This window comes from Vulpes lagopus, chromosome 3 (genome assembly GCF_018345385.1).
Source record: "Vulpes lagopus strain Blue_001 chromosome 3, ASM1834538v1, whole genome shotgun sequence".
Lineage (NCBI taxonomy): Eukaryota > Metazoa > Chordata > Mammalia > Carnivora > Canidae > Vulpes > Vulpes lagopus.
Genome location: NC_054826.1, coordinates 74,326,685 through 74,347,472, shown reverse-complemented (window position 1 = coordinate 74,347,472; position 20,788 = coordinate 74,326,685). Strand labels below are relative to the sequence as shown.

Sequence of the window (20,788 nt, the reverse complement as noted above, 5' to 3'; positions counted from 1 at the left end):
ACAATCATATGGCAAGGAGTATTTGAATACGTAAACCATAACCATAAATTAAACCAAGCATTATGAAGAATTAGTGTGATATAATTATTTTCAATTTATGTCAATTAAATCAGATGTAAACTCCTAAAGGAACAGGCTTGTTTAAATAATTATTTTTGCTACATTTAATAAAGGACAATATAAATCATTGATAGGATTGAGACATTAAAGGACTAATCAGAAAAAGAAAATCTCATGTGCTTCATAATAATATTGCTTGCTAGGGTTCACAACAAACATAATGGTTCAAAGCAATTTCAAGACAATTTAACAAAGTTCTATCACACCAAGTAGTGATATTGATTTAATACAAATTTTATTATTCATTAAATTGAAGTGATGTATACTATTTAAATCAAGAAAAGACTTTTGATCGCAAAGACTCACACCACTTTTCCATTCCTCTCCCCACCCCACTGGCAATGGATAAAACCTTTGCTAATAAAATGTTTTTTACAATGTATAGAGGATTCAGTGGTGCTGTTAAGTACCTCTGATTGGGAATGTCTTGCTCAGCAACATTAATAGGGAAGTTTTTTGAAGTTGAAGCAATCACTTTGAAGTAAACCATCCTTTCAAATTTGGATTGAAAAGAGGAGGGGAATAGCTTAGCCTTTTCTTTCCTTAATATAACTATTTCCACAGATGGCTCCCTATGAAAATTAATAAACTGACTTAGCTTTAAAGGAAATGCTATCTAGGAGAACAAAAATTATAGTTAGAGAATAGATCCTGTGATCAAAATAACAGACCTATTATTTATATACCTCAGCAAATGCAAAATTTATGTTTCTATATAATTTTTAAAGTGGCATTAAACAAAATTATCTTCTAAATCATGAGAGAAGACAACAAAAAGAAAAGAACTCTGATTTGTATTTAATATGTAACTTTATTATGCATTAAAAGATCTTAGAGACCTAGCATTGAAAGTATACTAAAAACCGAAACAAAAGCTCTATTTTTAAAATTTTTATTTGGTGCTTATCTGCCCTACATATCAGAAAATAACGAGCTGGCAATTATTAAAGATCTTGTTTACTTAAGAATATACTAATAGCATGTATCCCTTGGAAATTTCCATAATAAGCCAAATAATTAAAGCACCTAACTTATATTTAAAAATCAAGTTATTTAAAACACTGAATAAATAAAAATCTAAGAGTTTATCATTAATACCAGGGGAACACAACAGACACAACACTCATTTACTTCCTCTGGAGGGAGTAATACTGCTCCAATACATACTGCCAATATCAATACAAGACCAGTAAGTAATACCAACTTCTCACTCTGAAAACTGGTAATTAAAACACTAATGTTTCTATCTTTTCAGGAGGCACTGGGATTCACTCATTCCTACTTGATAAGAAAAAGTCCTTCTTTACAAAGGAATGCCAGCTAATACAAGTAGAATGAAGGACATTATGAGAACCACATATGCAATCTCCAGTGTAATAAGCAATTCAGACAAGGGCAATCAGGTCACTAAAACCATTATGTGAAAGACTACTGGACAACAAGGATATTCACACAGTGTCAAACTATCACCTCATTGACTACTTGCTAACAGTAAAGAAGAAAACTTACCTTTATGTTGGAGGGAGCTAGTGGTCACCATCTTAACCAAGTCATTAAACATGTCATGTTGCCAATAATGAGACAACCTGACATCATGTGCTTCTAAACGGAATGCCCTATAAAGGTATCTGTCATTATGCATGAAACATTCTCATAAATAATGTTTAGAATGAATCCAATCAAGCCTCTAGACCTAATTTAAAGTTTAGAAGAATGCATAATCCTTGAACATTCCTAGATTGAAAGCAAAAGCTAAAAGGACATTTTAGGGAAAATGGGGAAATGGGAATATGGACTGGACTATTAAATGATATGAGAGAATTATTTTGTTCATTTGGTTAGACATGATAATGGTATTGTAATTTCATTTACTCATACACATTAACACACACACACTTTTGTTTTAGATGCTCCTATTTTTTTTTTTTTTTTTTTTGTAGCTAACAAATATTTTATTTCAGTTTTCAGTTATATTTTTATCTTTTTATTTTTTTTTTTTATTTTTTTTTTTTTAATTAACTTTTATTGGTGTTTAATTTACCAACATACAGAAAAACACCCAGTGCTCATCCCGTCAAGTGTCCACCTCAGTGCCCGTCACCCATTCCCCTCCAACACCCGCCCTCCTCCCCTTCCACCACCCCTAGTTCGTTTCCCCGAGTTAGGAGTCTTTATGTTCTGTCTCCCTTCCTGATATTTCCCAACATTTCTTTTCCCTTCCTTTATATTCCCTTTCACTATTATTCATATTCCCCAAATGAATGAGAACATACACTGTTTGTCCTTCTCCGATTGACTTATTTGACTCAGCATAATACCCTCCAGTTCCATCCACGTTGAAGCAAATGGTGGGTATTTGTCGTTTCTAATTGCTGAGTAATATTCCATTGTATACATAAACCACATCTTCTTTATCCATTCATCTTTCGATGGACACCGAGGCTCCTTCCACAGTTTGGCTATTGTGGCCATTGCTGATAGAAACATCGGGGTGCAGGTGTCCCGACGTTTCATTGCATCTGAATCTTTGGGGTAAATCCCCAACAGTGCAATTGCTGGGTCGTAGGGCAGGTCTATTTTTAACTCTTTGAGGAACCTCCACACAGTTTTCCAGAGTGGCTGCACCAGTTCACATTCCCACCAACAGTGTAAGAGGGTTCCCTTTTCTCCGCATCCTCTCCAACATTTGTTGTTTCCTGCCTTGTTAATTTTCCCCATTCTCACTGGTGTGAGGTGGTATCTCATTGTGGTTTTGATTTGTATTTCCCTGATGGCAAGTGATGCAGAGCATTTTCTCATGTGCATGTTGGCCATGTCCATGTCTTCCTCTGTGAGATTTCTCTTCATGTCTTTTGCCCATTTCATGATTGGATTGTTTGTTTCTTTGGTGTTGAGTTTAATAAGTTCTTTATAGATTTTGGAAACTAGCCCTTTATCTGATATGTCATTTGCAAATATCTTCTCCCATTCTGTAGGTTGTCTTTTAGTTTTGTTGACTGTATCCTTTGCTGTGCAAAAGCTTCTTATCTTGATGAAGTCCCAATAGTTCATTTTTGCTTTTGTTTCTTTTGCCTTCATGGATGTATCTTGCAAGAAGTTACTGTGGCCAAGTTCAAAAAGGGTGTTGCCTGTGTTCTCCTCTAGGATTTTGATGGAATCTTGTCTCACATTTAGATCTCTCATCCATTTTGAGTTTATCTTTGTGTATGGTGAAAGAGAGTGGTCCAGTTTCATTCTTCTGCATGTGGATGTCCAATTTTCCCAGCACCATTTATTGAAGAGACTGTCTTTCTTCCAATGGATAGTCTTTCCTCCTTTATCGAATATTAGATGGCCGTACATTTCAGGGTCCACTTCTGGGTTCTCTATTCTGTTCCATTGATCTATGTGTCTGTTTTTGTGCCAGTACCACACTGTCTTGATGACCACAGCTTTGTAATACAACCTGAAATCTGGCATTGTGATGCCCCCAGCTAAGGTTTTCTTTTTTAATATTCCCCTGGCTATTCGGGGTCTTTTCTGATTCCACACAAATCTTAAAATAATTTGTTCTAACTCTCTGAAGAAAGTCCATGGTATTTTGATAGGGATTGCATTAAACGTATAAATTGCCCTGGGTAACATTGACATTTTTACAATATTAATTCTGCCAATCCATGAGCATGGAATATTTTTCCATCTCTTTGTGTCTTCCTCAATTTCTTTCAGAAGTGTTCTATAGTTTTTAGGGTATAGATCTTTTACCTCTTTGGTTAGGTTTATTCCTAGGTATCTTATGCTTTTGGGTGCAATTGTAAATGGGATTGACTCCTTAATTTCTCTTTCTTCAGTCTCATTGTTAGTGTATAGAAATGCCATTGATTTCTGGGCATTGATTTTGTATCCTGCCACGCTACCAAATTGCTGTATGAGTTCTAGCAATCTGGGGGTGGAGGCTTTTGGGTTTTCTATGTAGAGTATCATGTCATCGGCGAAGAGGGAGAGTTTGACTTCTTCTTTGCCAATTTGAATGCCTTTAATGTCTTTTTGTTGTCTGATTGCTGAGGCGAGGACTTCCAGAACTATGTTGAACAGCAGTGGTGAGAGTGGACATCCCTGTCTTGTTCCTGATCTTAGGGGAAAGGCTCCCAGTGCTTCCCCATTGAGAATGATATTTGCTGTGGGCTTTTCGTAGATGGCTTTTAAGATGTCGAGGAAACTTCCCTCTATCCCAACACTCTGAAGGGTTTTGATCAGGAATGGATGCTGTATTTTGTCAAATGCTTTCTCTGCATCTAATGAGAGTATCATATGGTTCTTGGTTTTTCTCTTGCTGATATGATGAATCACATTGATGGTTTTACGAGTGTTGAACCAGCCTTGTGTCCCAGGGATAAATCCTACTTGGTCATGGTGAATAATTTTCTTAATGTGTTGTTGGATCCTATTGGCTAGTATCTTGTTGAGAATTTTTGCATCCATGTTCATCAGGGATATTGGTCTGTAATTCTCCTTTTTGGTGGGGTCTTTGTCTGGTTTCGGAATTAAGGTGATGCTGGCCTCATAGAACGAATTTGGAAGTACTCCATCTCTTTCTATCTTTCCAAACAGCTTTAGTAGAATAGGTATGATTTCTTCTTTAAACGTTTGATAGAATTCCCCTGGGAAGCCATCTGGCCCTGGACTCTTGTGTCTTGGGAGGTTTTTGATGACTGCTTCAATTTCCTCCCTGGTTATTGGCCTGTTCAGGTTTTCTATTTCTTCCTGCTCCAGTTTTGGTAGTTTGTGGCTTTCCAGGAATGCGTCCATTTCTTCTAGATTTCCTAATTTATTGGCGTACAGCTGTTCATAATATGTTTTTAAAATCGTTTGTATTTCCTTGGTGTTGGTAGTGATGTCCCCTTTCTCATTCATGATTTTATTAATTTGAGTCTTCTCTCTCTTCTTTTTAATAAGGTTGGCTAATGGTTTATCTATCTTATTAATTCTTTCAAAGAACCAACTCCTGGTTCTGTTGATCTGTTCCACAGTTCTTTTGGTCTCGATATCATTGAGTTCTGCTCGAATTTTAATTAACTCTCTTCTTCTGCTGGGGGTGGGGTCTATTTGTTGCTTTTTCTCTAGTTCCTTTATGTGTAAGGTGAGCTTTTGAATTTGAGATCTTTCCAGTTTTTGAATGTATGCTTGTATTGCGATGTATTTCCCCCTCAGGACTGCTTTTGCTGCATCCCAAAGATTTTGAACGGTTGTATCTTCATTTTCATTAGTTTCCATGAATCTTTTTAATTCTTCCTTAATTTCCTGGTTGACCTTTTCATCTTTTAGCAGGATGGTCCTTAACCTCCACGTGTTTGTGGTCCTTCCATATTTCTTGTTGTGATTAAGTTCTAATTTCAAGGCATTATGGTCTGAGAATATACAGGGGACTATCCCGATCTTTTGGTATCGGTTCAGACCCGATTTGTGACCCAGTATGTGGTCTATTCTGGAGAAAGTTCCATGTGCACTTGAGAAGAATGTGTATTCAGTTGAGTTTGGATGTAAAGTTCTGTAGATATCTGTGAAATCCATCTGGTCCAGTGTATCATTTAAAGCTCTCGTTTCTTTGGAGATGTTGTGCTTAGAAGACCTATCCAGGGTAGAAAGAGCTAGATTGAAGTCACCAAGTATAAGTGTATTATTATCAAGATATTTCTTGAGTTTGGTTATTAATTGGTTTAAATATTTGGCAGCTCCCACATTCGGGGCATATATATTGAGGATTGTTAAGTCCTCTTGTTGGATAGATCCTTTGAGTATGAGATAGTGTCCCTCTTCATCTCTCACTATAGTCTTCGGGGTAAATTTTAATTTATCTGATATAAGGATGGCAACCCCTGCTTTCTTTTGAGGACCATTTGAATGGTAAATGGTTCTCCAACCTTTTATTTTCAGGTTGTAGGTGTCCTTCTGTCTAAAATGAGTCTCTTGTAGACAGCAAATAGATGGGTCCTGCTTTTTTATCCAGTCTGAAACCCTGCGCCTTTTGATGGGGTCATTAAGCCCGTTCACATTCAGAGTTACTATTGATAGATATGAGTTTAGTGTCATCATATCTATTCAGTCCTTGTTTTTGTGAATTGTTCCACTGAACTTCTTCTTAAAGGGGAATTTTAAGAGTCCCCCTTAAAATTTCTTGCAGAGCTGGTTTGGAGGTTACATATTCTTTCAGTTCCTGCCTGTCTTGGAAGCTCTTTATCTCTCCTTCCATTTTGAATGAAAGCCTTGCGGGGTAAAGTATTCTTGGTTGCATGTTCTTTTCATTTAGGACCCTGAATATATCCTGCCAGCCCTTTCTGGCCTGCCAGGTCTCTGTGGAGAGGTCTGCTGTTACCCTAATATTCCTCCCCATAAAAGTCAGGGACTTTTTTTCTCTTGCTGCTTTAAGGATCTTCTCCTTATCTTTGGAATTTGCAAGCTTCACTATTAAATGTCGAGGTGTTGAACGGTTTTTGTTGATTTTAGGGGGGGATCTCTCTATTTCCTGGATCTGAATGCCTGTTTCCCTTCCCAGATTCGGAAAGTTTTCAGCTAGGATTTGTTCAAATACATATTCTGGCCCTCTGTCCCTTTCCACGCCCTCAGGAACCCCAATTAAACGTAGGTTTTTCTTCCTCAGGCTATCATTTATTTCCCTTAATCTATCCTCATGGTCTTTTAATTGCCTGTCTCTTTTTTCCTCAGTTTCCCTCTTTGCCATCAACTTGTCTTCTATGTCACTCACTCGTTCTTCCACCTCGTCAAGCCTCGTCGTTAGGACTTCTAGCTTGGATTGCATCTCATTTAATTGATTTTTAATTTCTGCCTGATTAGATCTAAATTCTGCAGTCATGAAGTCTCTTGAGTCCTTTATGGTTTTTTCTAGAGCCACCAGTAGCTGTAAAATAGTGCTTCTGAATTGGCTTTCTGACATTGAATTGTAATCCATATTTTGTAACTCTGTGGGAGAGTGGGCTGTTTCTGATTCTTTTTTTTGAGGGGTTTTCCTTCTAGTCATTTTGCTTAGTGCAGAGTGGCCAAAAACAAGTTGTATTGGGAAAAGGAGAAAAAGAGAGAGAAGGAAAGAAAAGAGAAAAAGAAAAAAGAGAAAGAAGAAAAAAATAGGGGAAAAAGAGAAGAAAAAGAATGAAAAAGAAAGAAAGGAGAAAAAAGAAAAAAGGGGGGGTGGGGGAAGCAATCAGAAATCAAGAAGAAAGAGAGAAAAAAAAAAGCACAAAACAAAACAAAACAAAACAAAACAAAAACAAAAACAAAAAAACAAAAAACAAAAAAAATCACGGGGGAGTATCTTCCGATTCTGTGTAGTTTAAGTCCCTTGATTTCCCTTGGAACTGGTCCCTGTCGCTGGTCTTCTGGGGGAGGGGCCTGCTGTGCTGATTCTCAGGTGTTAGCACTTGGGGGAGCTGCTCTGCCCCTGCCTGGTGCAGGGCTCGGTGGGGGGGGGGGGGTTGTTCACCCCGTGAGGCCCCGGGAGGAAGCCACAGTGGCGGGGGCAGCTCTGGGACCCTGGATTCAGCCCCCGCAGTAGCTCCGGGGCTCTCCGTCTGCAGGGCCTGGGGGCTCCGGGGCGGGGCCGCTGACCTGCTCAGTTCCAGGCAGGAGCGTCCTTGCTGTCCTGGGCCCTCCCGGCCTCTGCCTGTCCCGGGGGAGGCCGGATCCTGGGCTGTGTCCCGGCGCCCTGTGCTCCGGGGCCTGCGCTGTTGGATTCGCGCTCCCGGCGGTGCAGCCCCCTCCGCGGAGCCGCCGCCCGAGCCCCTCCGAGCTGTTCCCGGAGCCGCGCAGCCCCCTCCGCGCGGAGCTTCTTCCTCTGCCCGAGCCGCCGCCGCCGAGCTGTTCCCGGAGCCGCGCAGCCCCCTCCGCGGAGCCGCCGCCCGAGCCCCTCCGAGCTGTTCCCGGAGCCGCGCCGCCCCCTCCGCGGAGCTTCTTCCTCCGCCCGAGCCGCCGCCGCTGAGCTGTTCCCGGAGCCGCGCAGCCCCCTCCGCGGAGCCGCCGCCCGAGCCCCTCCGAGCTGCTCCGGGTCCCGCCGAGCGCTGCAGCCCTTAGGGAGCTCGGCGCACTCTCCGGGGCGCAGTTCCTCTGTTACTGTCCCAGGGAGCCCGAGGGCGTCCCCGCCTTTCTGGGGATCCTGCTCCAATTCCCGGGGAGCCCCTTTCCGCGGGGAAGGTCGGTGCAGCTCCTGCTCCTCCGGGACGGGGCTCTCCTGTCCTGGGGACACTCACCCCGGCCTCAGCCCGGCTCCTCGGGGCCCCTCCCCCCTGGAGGCCTTTTGTTCCTTTATTTCTTTTTCCCCGTCTTCCTACCTTGATAGAAGCGCGAACTCTTCTCACTGTGGCGTTCCAGCTGGTCTCTCTTTAAATCTCAGGCCGAATTCGTAGGTTTTCAGGATGATTGGATGGTTTTCTAGGTAATTTGCTGAGGACAGGTGACCTGGAGACCCTGCTCCTCCGCCATCTTGCCCCTCCCCCTAGATGCTCCTATTTTTTAAGAGTTGCATGTTGAAGTATTCGGGGATAAAGTGCCAATGTTAGAGATATATGTTCAAACAGGTCAGCAAAATATACAGATAAGAGACTTTACAGACTCACAACTATAGGATAAATAAGGTCTGGAGATGACTACAGTTGATAACACTGCTGTATAATTGAAATTTGTTCTTACAGAAAAGCTTAAAAAAACCCTATAATCCAATAATGACTGTAGTAGTGATTACACAACCTTATTTGTCAAAATTATCAAATTGAACACTTACAGTTGGTGAACTATATTTTATGTAAGTTATACCATCACAAAGCAAATTAAAAACTAAATACAAAGAGCTTTAACTCCCCCCACGAAGAATAGAGATAAAGCCAACTGGACAGCAACAGTTAACTGCTAAATGCAGGTGGCGTGCAAATGTCACTTCTCCATAAATATGAATCGTTGTCTGAGTTGAGAGAAAATAGGTAAAAATTACTTTAATAGAAGATATTAGGACACAGGAGCCAGGCTTTCAGAAATAACAAATAGACTTCTTGACTGATGTAGTCCTATTTAAATAAAGAAACCAGGCTGTTTACTGCTAAAGGGAAGTTTTCATGTGAATGAAGGGTTCAAGGGAAATCCAAGGGAGAAGTAGGAACTGCCAATAGGAAAGCTGCTACAGAGAGGCGGCAGGGATTAGCACTGCAGAAAATGAAGACAGTGACATCACAACACTTTGTTATCAGCTCAGTCATTGAGATTGGCACCTAAATTACATTAATCTTCTCAACCTAACCCTTACATCTGGCTTAATCTTAAAATTCTCTTTTGTACTTGAGACAAAAGTCAGGCACACTGACAGTTTATGTCATCAGTCCTCAGGGTCAAACAGAGCCCACACTATCCCCAAGTCGAAGGTTGAGTCTCTACGTATCACTAGATTCATCATTTTCCTGTGAATCTGTAATGGTCAACTGTGAAACCACCAGTGGGATTTCTAAGTATGGTGATTTCAGTCACTGTAATAATGGAGCTGATTGACTACAGAATCCCATCAGTCACCAAGCCACCAGCTTTTATCACCACAAGGAAAAGTGAGTCAATTGGAAAAAAGATCAATTCAGCAGGGCCATGTAAACACTAACCACTTTTCTGGAATTACACCCTTGTCACCAGACAAGAAATACAGATACCCTGGTTACAGTAACAGAGGGGTTCCACTATAACTGCCCTCTTACATTAAATGGTAAAGATGCAACACATGTCTAAGCCACTGCCTGGAGGTAGAAAGTGTGGCTTCAGGCTCAGAACCCTATTTCAGAGCTACTTCTTTGGAAACTTATTCAGAGTGGGTATGGAGATAGGAAAAAGTCTAATTTTGTCTTCCAAATCTAGTCTAGCAGTATGTCTGTGAGGAAATAGAAAAACAGAGAGCCATATAATTTTACTTACTAGCTAGACAAGTTCTATCTGATCTGTGAGTCTGTTTCTTCACTTATAAAACAGAAATAACATACCTATAAAACAGGGCTGACTTACTCGCTCTGTCTGCCATAAAGGACTTGATACGGTAAAAATGAATACCTTGAAAACTGTTTTCAAATAAAACAAGTAAATTTTAAAATAACATTTGTCTAGATTATATTTTAATTTCTTTTATGACTATTCATATTCCATTGTACAACACATAAGAGAAAAATTGGTAGAATTCCATTTTTACTACCTAAGTACCTAGTGAAAATTAGGTTACACAAAATCCTCTATGCAGAACTCTTGTCAAAAACATTTACCTGAATCTAGTGAAACAATCAGTCAAAAACAGAAGTGGGGACTGGCATGGATTTTTCCAAAATGTCAATATAATAAAAGATAAAAAAAAAAGAAAAAGTAGTGAGTGATGGGTCCAATTTAGGTAAAAAGAAAACAATCAAAGGACATGGTGACTAGTTGCAATTTGTGATCCCTGATGGGGATCTTGGATCAAACAAAATATAAAAATCAGGGAGAACATTTTAGGGACAATTGGGATGATTTCCTCTCTATATTAGATATTATTTTATCAGCAATAGATTTCTTTTTTTTTTTTTTTTTTTTTAGCAATAGATTTCTTGAATGTGATAATATTATGGTTAAGAAGGAAATGTCCTATTTTTTAGGAGAAACATGATGAAATATTTTAGGGAAGAAATGTTATACTGTTTGCCACTTACTTTCAAATGGTTCTGAAAAAATTCTCAAACTATGCAAAGAGAAAGCAAATATAAGAAAATATTAACAAGAGCTAAAGAATCCAGGTGAAGAGTATACAGGTATTCATTACTCTATTCTTTCCATTTTTCTGCCCATCTAAATTTTCAAAAGGCTAGGATGGGGAAAAGTGGACACTGCATAAACAAAGCATTGCAAGTAATGAAAAAAATATATCAATTTTCCAATAATAAACAACATACTTTCATAAATCTAATTATCTAAACCCAAATAAATTCACCATGTTATATAATATTGAGGTTTATTGTTTAAGAGCAACACTAATTTTTCTAATACACAAAATGGATAAATTAAGTGGACTTAATTTAGAAGGTCTCATTGAAGGATTTCCTTTAAGAAAAAGCAGTATAATTTCTAAAAGCAGGATAGAAACAGACCAAATGTTATTGGAAAAGATCAGAGAAATTAACTTAAGTCCTTATAGATAAGCAAACCAGCATCCACCTGTTTTCCAGGACATACAACTTTTTTTCAAAAGATAAAGTTAAGGGATCCCTGGGTGGTGCAGCGGTTTGGCGCCTGCCTTTGGCCCAAGGCGCGATCCTGGAGACCCGGGATCGAATCCCACGTCGGGCTCCCGGTACATGGAGCCTGCTTCTCCCTCTGCCTGTGTCTCTGCCTCTCTCTCTCTCTCTCTCTCTCTCTCTCTCTCTGTGACTATCATAAATAAATAAAAAATTTTAAAAAAAGATAAAATTAAGTAGAACATGTACAGTTAACAGATGTGATGGCTCATACTTTACCACAGACTTCAATTCAACCACTCCAAAAGCAAGCAAAGTAAAACAACTAGAAACAATTAAGTACATTCTATGGACAGGAAATATGATATTCTGCTCTAGAAATGCCATGAGAGTACTCTAGAGTAGGAATGCCAAAAAAAGGGGGGAATCCTCTAATAAACACTAGGCTTGGATAACATACAAAGATAAATTTAAGATTATAAGTGCATGAGTATGTATGCATGTGTGTGGGTGTATGTGTGTGTACATGTGCATGTGTGTGTATGTGTGCTTGGTGGAGGCTGATCAGGCTTTCCTATTCTGACTCAAGATTGGACAACTGTCCAACAGTCCCATAAGAAATCAGGGAGTATTCTTGGGATTGTCTTTTTATGGGTTCATTTGAATATTAACTACAAAAAGCATCACTGTAACATGAGCTAGCAATTTATGTTTATATAATATCTCAGTTAAATACATTTACGAAAAATTTAAATATGTTAAATGTGGAGTTACATTCTCTGCTTTCAAACCTATTTACTGGTATAAATTTCCAATTACTATGGAAATATACCATATTTCCTTTACCAGATAAATTCTGTAATGGAAGAAAAAAGCAGATTAATTTATCATTATGAACTTATTTTTTAAACTTTTAATTTTTATTTAAGATTTTATTTATTTGAGAGAGAGAAAGAGAGATAGCAAGAGAGAGAGAGCAAAGCAGGGAGGAGAGGGAGAAGCAGACTCTTCTGAGACTGAGCTGAGCAGGGAGCCCATTGTGGGCCCCAATCCCAGGACGCTGGGATCATGACCTGAGTTGAAGGCAGATGCTTAATGGACTGAGTCACCCAAGTGCCCCTGAGCTAACCTATTTTCCACAGTCTTTCCTTTCTGTCCATAAGATGGTAACAATGTGAAATGTATAGAAAAGAACAAACTTTATAAAATGTTGTATCTGTACTTCAGAAGAGCATTTTGTTTACCTTGTTAATGGACACTACCAAAGCTGGTTCCACTTTAGCTTCAATTTCTTCTGGAGTGTAAAAACAATAGAGCTTACCCCCTCTTAAAACACAATACAACCTTCTCCAACTAATCAGGCTTTCTGCCATTTGCTGAAAAAAAATTCAAGAAAGCATCAACCTTAATCATTATTTATCAACTTTAAATTCAACAAAACACTTCAATTATCAAAGTTATATTAGTTTAAAAAATTTTTAAGCATGATAGAGTTACCCATTAATTTAATGTGCAATAAGTCAATAGTTCAAAATCAGAGTAAGTTATATCACAGAAGAAAGGTTTGGAATTCTCAAAAGCATTAAGCAAAATGGAGGTAACGATTACCATATAACTTTTACACACATAAAATCATAAATCAATGCAGTTTTAGAAAAGCTAGTCTATTCAAAATTAGTGCTTAAAATTCCACAGCAATCCGTCTAATGACTCAAAAAAATTATAAAAATAACTCAATACTCAAAATATAATTTTCCTTTACTGTTCTCAGAACACTGGAAAATGCTGACTACCTTGTAAGAATGCAAATTTTCCTTCCTCTCCTCTTAATGGAATCTTTTTAAAAAAGTTATTGATTCATTGAAGCCCATAATTAATTATTTACTGAATATAAATAACTATGGTTATAAATAAATCAGGAGTAGGTGGCACAGAGGCAGCTTTGGAAGCCCAAAGGCTTAGACTGTGCCAAAAGCCGTCTGCCAGAAAGGCCCTTCTATGAAAGGAGGGGAACAGTCCTCATCTGCTTCCACAGGAGTCCTCTGCAGCTCATTATCCTGTCACTACTATTATGCAGCAGAGGCACCTGGAGAGGTAGCTCTTTAGCCATCAAGACCCCTCCCCTTTCGGCCTTCTCACCCCCATTCTATGTTTAACATTGAGAAAACTGTCATTTAAAAGAAGATTTTTAAAAATACTTCTTATTATCAGAAAGCTAAACAATGCCAGTATATCAAGATCTAGATTGCAGCTATAATTGTAGGATATTTAAAGTCCTCCAACCTGCTGATTAAGAAATCCTGCAAATGCATCCTCAGCCATACAAGCTGGCTGGGCGACTAGTCGGCAGCACATGTTGCCATATAAGGGAAGCCAAAATGAAGACTCCTCTATTTAAACAAGATAGAAAAAAAATCAAGTTACAAACATGTTTATTTAAGGTCATTATACATTTTTATGTTTTTTTTTCTTTTGCATTTTTTTTTTGCTTTATGTAAGAATATATGTAAAGGTTTATCCTACTCAAATACCAGCACCATAGTTAATGACATCAAATATGAGAAAGTAGACCAGGATAAGATGACATTAAACTGATAGTTTATGAAATGCTCTCACCTAGAATAGACACGGAACTTCTAGTCTCTTGATCTCTTATTTGATCTTAAATTATTTAATCAATGGAGGTAGTTCAGGGCATATAAGTAAACTCATCTAATTTAAAAAATATCTACAAATGGTTCTTGAATGTCAAATTCTACTTTTTGCTCTGATTTTCAATATTATAGCTAGCAAAGTGATTCTCTGAAATATTTCAAAACACAAGTTTATGAAAGTATTTTCATGAAAATACTTGGTAAAGTATTTTCCTAAGCCTTTTGGCTCTTCTTCACCTTCCATTACTGAACACTGGGTAGAGCCCACCAACATGGGCTTCTGTTGCAGGGCTTATGGGAGGAGCTGTGGTGTGCCAGAGCAAGGTGCCACAGCCAGTAGGATGAGGAGAGCGAGGAGGACAGCTGCCAGACACCAGGTGTCAGAGCCTGAATGGGCTGAGGAAGATGGAAGACGTGGAGCTGAACCCAGGGGGGAATTTCTCCTCAGAGGGTGGCATGGTGCAGGGAGTCGAGGTCCAAGCAGAGTGAGGAGAGTGTCTACATGGTGTGGCTACCCATTGTAAGTTATCAGAACCCAAAGAGTAAGGACAGTATATACATTTGGCAGGTGACTCTGCCATGGAAGTCAGAGTCCAAGAGCAGTGAGACATAACCCATATATTCAGTGTCCCAGAACAGTGTATCAGAGCCCAGTTAAAAGGGCATCTGAGAACAGGCACTAGGCATGGGGTGTCAGAGCACAGCAGGCTGAGGAGAGTGTCCACATGGGGTAAGGGAAAGGGCAGCCAGGCATAGGAACTTAAAGCCTGAGGAGAGCAGGCCTATGTGGGCTGTGTGAGCCTCAGCAAGGTAAGGAGCATCCACATGGGGCAAGAGACAGCCTAGAAATAGGAGTCAGAGATCCATCAGAGAGAAGAGAGCATCCATATGGGGAGAATGGTTGCTTTTAGGAAGACAGATCAAAGAATATGTGTTAAAAGTAATAGAAGACAGCTTTCTCTCTGTCAGATAAAAGGAGTTACAAATGTGTAGAATGAAATCTGCACTGTTGGGATTGGAACTGGGTGCACCGGTGTGGACTCATGGTTTCCAGCCTATAGAGATTAAGAAATACAAGACAACACATGTGCCTATGTGCAGCTGTGTCCACTGAGAGGGCTCAGGGAAAACAACACCCTGATTATATCCCAATAACAGCAGTGAGTGTACCTAGAGCCCAGATCATATTTTCTAAATATTATTACCATTAAAAATAACCAGCATTCCTTGGAGAAATGACTGGCTCCAAGGCTGGGGCAAGCAAAGTACCTGATAAGTCTGAAATATCTTGTTATGACATAAAGCAAGGAACTACTTGATGAATGATGAGAACATTGTCAAAAAGACAACAGAACCCATCTTGAATGTTTTCACATAGGCCAAACAGGGAACATAACAACCTTAAAATAAGCAATATTAACAGATTTTGAAGCACTGAATAAATTAGGAAAACATGAGTCCATATTGATATAAATAAATCAATGAATAAGTTGAAAGACCAATAAGAAATAAACTTACATAGTTTCAAGACACTACCCTTCTCCACACAAAATATGTATTAATTACAAAGGGGAAACAAAGGAACAAGTTTATAGTAGAGAAAGTAGGCAGACACCACAGTAATCAAATGATCAAAGTGAAAATCACTAGTAATGTGATGAACCAAAATTATATGCCACTTGATAGAATGCAAGGAGAACTCTCTGCCAAAGATGCACATCTTTAATCTTATCACAAGAAAACATCAGACAAACCCAAATGAGGGATCTTCTGCAAAATAATTGACCATGATGTTTAAAAATGTCAAGGCTGGCACACTTGGGTGGCTCAGTGGTGGAGCCATTTGACTCAGGCCATGATCCCGGGGTCGTGGGATGGAGTCCTGTGTTAGGCTTCCCAAGGGGAGACTGCTTCTCCCTCTGCCTATGCTCTGCCTCTCTCTCTGCGTCTCCCATGAACGAATAAATAAATCTTAATAAATAAATAAATAAATAAATAAATAAATAAATAAAATAAAAATGTCAAGGTTATAAATGCCAAAAAAGGACAGAAAAACTGGTCCCATTTGAAAGAAACTGAAAGTGTGATAATTAAATGCAATGCATGATTCTACACTGGATCCTTTTGTCATGAAAGACATTATTGGGACAATGAACAATATTATTTTAATAGCCTGATGATTAAATAGTAGTAATGTATTAATTCCTGAGTTGGATAGCAGTAGTGATGTAGCCAATGTTCTGTTAGTAGGAAATACATATTAATATATTTGGAGGTAATGGAGAATCATGTAAACAACTTGTTCTCATGTATTCTGGGGGAAAAAGATCTTGACATTTAACTTATAACTTTTCTGTAAGTTTTCAATTGTTTAAAAAAAGTTCTTTCAAAAAACATTAAGATATTTCTTTAATGTAGTGGGTAGGTAAGAATAGAGCCTTCAGGGATCCCTGGGTGGCACAGTGGTTTGGCGCCTGCCTTTGGCCCAGGGCGCGATCCTGGAGACCTGGGATCGAATCCCATGTCAGGCTCCCGGTGCATGGAGCCTGCTTCTCCCTCTACCTGTGTCTCTGCCTCTCTCTCTCTCTCTGTGTGTGTGACTATCATAAATAACTAAAAAAAAAAAAAAAAAAAAAAATAGAGCCTTCACATCTGCATGGAAGGAAAGTATTGCATAATTTCATGTATTAGAGTATAAATAAAAGCAACATACGGCCCTTTGCCCACACTAAACCAAACAAAAATGATTTTCAAAGTTTTTACTGCATCCCTGTTGGTAGTGCCTATAAAATGGCTAACCACTGCCTGTTACTATTATTGAACAAAAAGTCTTAATAACTCTGGAAAATAAAACATTTTTAGGTAAAAATACAATTATATAATATATAGATGCCATGCCAAGGTTTGGTACATCAGTTATATGAAAAAGACCAGGCAAAATGAAGTATACAAAGTAAAACAAAAAAAGTTTTTAACAACCTGCTTGCTCATCATTCTACTATAGAATAGAGCAAAACAAATTGTCTGGAACTATTCAAATCTTTTCTATTAGTATCTTGGAAAAGCTGCTATCTTTCAGAAATAACGAATTTGACCTGGGAGAAATAAATGCATAAATACAATACAGGTGATGATTCTAAAACATATGCATAAATAAATATATGAGAATCTCCTTTCCTAAAATAGGCAGGAAATGAAATAAAAATTCTATAAAAGCAGGCATCTGAGTAATACATCTGAAATCAACTTTATGATTTACAAATTTAAAGTTTGAAAGCAAATTTCTTTATACAGCAATCCCAGATTTATGAATGGCTTATGTTCTAAATATCTGTAAGCTAGTTATTTTTAAGTTAGGATACACTTTCTTAAAAAAATAGAATCATAAATGATGATTAGTTTTTCAGACAACTTCATGAAGTTTATCCAATCAATAATGTATTTGGAATCTAAATACCACATGTAACAATGCGCATCTCTGGTAAAGTAAGTTTAGATTTCATAGCATGCAAAGTAAAGTAATTTCTTCCTGATTGTAATTCTTTGAAAAGGTTATTGGATTTAGAACTCCTTTTTCTATAGACCTCTTGTCATATTCTACAGTCATCTGTCCTTTCTGACCTAGGTCTCTTTACAGCTCAGGACTCCTGTGGACTGAAGCGTAGGGTCACGGTTGCTTCTCTTGACTTCCTACAAGAAATATGGGATCCAGGCTAGTCATTTCACCTGAGTATCAAGTCTTTGCCTTCTTAGGTAGGAGGGTTGTGAAAATCAAGTAAGATAATGTGTAAATGGCATCTATCATTGTGTCTGTCACATAGTAGCTGCTTCTCATAATTTCCTATTCAGGGCAGTCTCACTCTCAAAACCACACCCTTTACATTTTCAGAGCTGTCTCTGTCCTTGTGCAACATATCTAATCAAAATACTTAATTCTGCTTTTCTAACGAAGGGCGGCATTAGGACAAGATGAAATTAAGCAGGAAGTGAAAAAGCAATTTGACTTCTCACTACTTAAAGATTTTATCTAATTCATTTGTAGTTTCAAATGGGGAACAAAATGGTGTTTAAAAATGACAGCAACAACAAAAACAAAACATAGGCGAGGGAAAGAATCCAGATAACATCTCAGTTCCGTGTGAGTCAATCTCCACAACGTGGTTTCATTGTTTTATAAAAAGCATAAAAATTTCTTGGTGATAAAGATATCGTTTTAGCCTTTCCTTTCAATTATCAAGAATAATAAAATTGAGTTATAAATTTTATAGACACTGACATAACTTTATTTAGATAAACCTGCTGTATTAACACAGATTTATAGTAATGAATAAACTAATGTATAAAATTTTCTTTAAATTATAATATTTTGTTTTCAAAATATGAATGATTCCCAAAGTTTTAATTTACATAATTTATACTCCTAGGAATATACGTATTACATAAAGAGGCACATAGGTTACATATCTTACATTTTTTTCTGTGGAGTCTACAAGTTCCAATGTCAACAGTTTTGTCAACTTTAAGCACAAGTCTTTTCACAGTCTTTAATGTTAGTTTGTATTGTGTTTCTCTAAAACAGAGCCATAACACACAATTCCCATGCTGATCTGCCCATGAGCATTTTATTAAGTAAGAATCTAGGAATATCTTACAGAACACTTAAGACAACTGAGGAATCACTGCTAAAATTAATGCTTCATTTATGAATTATGTTCCTTTCCACAACTTTTCAGATGATTTGGTTGAAAGAATGGAGCCTTTCATCATCAATTCCATTATTCACACATCAATAGTATTTTGAGTCTTTAGGTGCTTTAGCAGTCCTCATCCCTGACCAGAAAGCATAGCAGAAAGAGCACAGCCTGTCCTGGATTATTTAAAGTCTGACTCACCCACTTGCTAGCTACATGATCTAGCATGTTATGTTCTCTAGGCTGCAATTCACCCATCTGTAAAATGTAAATGACAATACAATGAGGAACTTGTGAAGGTCACAGAGCGGGCCAGTGGTAGAACTAGAATATGAGTCCAAGGCGGAGAGCTCTACAGTCCACACTATTAATCACTTAATTGTAATGCTTCTTTATAGATACATCTCACAGATTCTAGGAATGAACACTGCTGAAAATGTTTTTTTATTCATTTACATTTTATTGTGGTAAGAACACCTAACAGGAGGCCTATCCTCTTAATAAGTGCACAATACAGTACTGTTAACAATAGGCAATGCATTATATAGCAGGTCTCCAGAACTTATCCACCTTACATACCTGAAATTTTATATCTGTTAACTAGCAACTCCTTCTTTCCCCTAGTAACTGACATTCTATTCTTTGTCTCTATGAATTTGACTACTTTAGATACCTCATATCAGTGGAATCCTGCAGTATTTGTCCTGTGACTGGCTACTGTAGTTAGCATGTCTTTAAGGTGCATTCATGTTGCCACATACTGCAGAATTTTTTTAAAGACTAAACAATATTTCACAGAACAGTGTCTGACACATATTTTTTTGTGTGTTCCAGTAAAATTTATTTACAAAAATAGGCTGCAGGATAGATTGGGTCAAAGGATTGTAATTTGCCAACCACTGTCTTTGTCCTTGATGACACTTAGTAAATGACCTGGCTGCCTGAGGGAACTATGGTCCATTCTGCTCCTCTGTGATATGGAAACCTCTAAGTCTGGTGCTTTGCTGAGTTGTACATGGGTGCAGAACAGGACACTATGTATGGGAATTTCTGACCAAGTAGTGGATGCAGAGGCCAGAATGTGAGGGCCATAACTGGAATACATAGAGCCTCCTTCTTTATAAGAAACATCAATAGATTTATTCCAGATCAGGCCCAACCCTCCTACCCCATACACACATGGTCTCTGGGTGGGCACTATCCTTACTGGACCCTTAGAAGCCTTATGCTGTGACCTGACCACCAGCTCCTCCCTGGTGATGGCCCAATTGTAGCTCTTCGGCAAGTCGGACATATGATGGCAATGTTGATAATTCTAGAGAACTGACACATATGAAATGACCATAAACTCCATCTGCTAGATTTTCTCATAAAATTGATAATGCTAATACAATTACAGACTTTAAGTGTTGGTGATGCAGGGCTAAATTGTTCAGACCAATCTTCCCACTGAAAACTACTGAAAATGCTGAATAAAATAGATTTAAAAATTCTTCCCAGAACAACAAAGAGGTAATAAGACCATAAGAAATTACCACAACAAATCTGATACATGAGACCCAGTGAGTTAAGTGAGCATAGAAGTTGTGTTTGTGCTGAGAGCATTTGCCCATTTCAGCAAGTCTGAATTTATGATTTAATGATCCTACAAGATGAGGAAGCAGAACAGAAATCAAAGTCTAGGGTCTGAACAATAAAAGTAGTTTAATGGGAGATCCTCCTCATGCTAGGCTGATACCCGGAGGAACTGCCAATAGGGTAGTGGTGAAACAGAAATAATCCAAGCCCAGGATTCTCACTGCCTAGAGATGCGGGATAGGAGGAATCCAGAGAGACTCAGACATGATCTTTGAAAATGGGCCTAAACTAATAGTCCCCCTAGATGCCTGCCAGAAACAAACAGAAACATTAGGCATCAATTTATTCCTGTATGTAAACTTTCAATTACAATGACAAACATGTGAAGATAAGCAGACATGCAAGGAATTGAGATATTATGAGAACCACCAGAAAAAAAAACAAAAGAAATAGACCCAGAAAGACACTGTATATCTGGATTATTAGTCACAGACTATAAAACAGCCATGCATGCTTTTTTACTAAAAATCTA

At 38.3% G+C, this 20,788-nt stretch overlaps 1 protein-coding gene across 2 annotated transcripts in view; it reads right to left on the bottom strand.

Moving 5' to 3' along the window:
- Positions 1 to 20,788, bottom strand: part of RTKN2 (rhotekin 2) — an 86,894-nt gene that overhangs the window by 21,226 nt on the left and 44,880 nt on the right. For both annotated transcript variants that reach the window (XR_005986966.1, XM_041750265.1), the window contains exons 8-9: positions 13,617 to 13,723; positions 12,578 to 12,709 (exon numbers count right to left, since the gene is read on the bottom strand). Coding sequence is in view for 1 of the 2 variants with exons in the window: in XM_041750265.1 (XP_041606199.1) it covers positions 12,578 to 12,709; positions 13,617 to 13,723 (239 nt within the window). In the remaining variant the exon portion in view is untranslated. The remainder of the gene's footprint in view (positions 1 to 12,577; positions 12,710 to 13,616; positions 13,724 to 20,788) is intronic.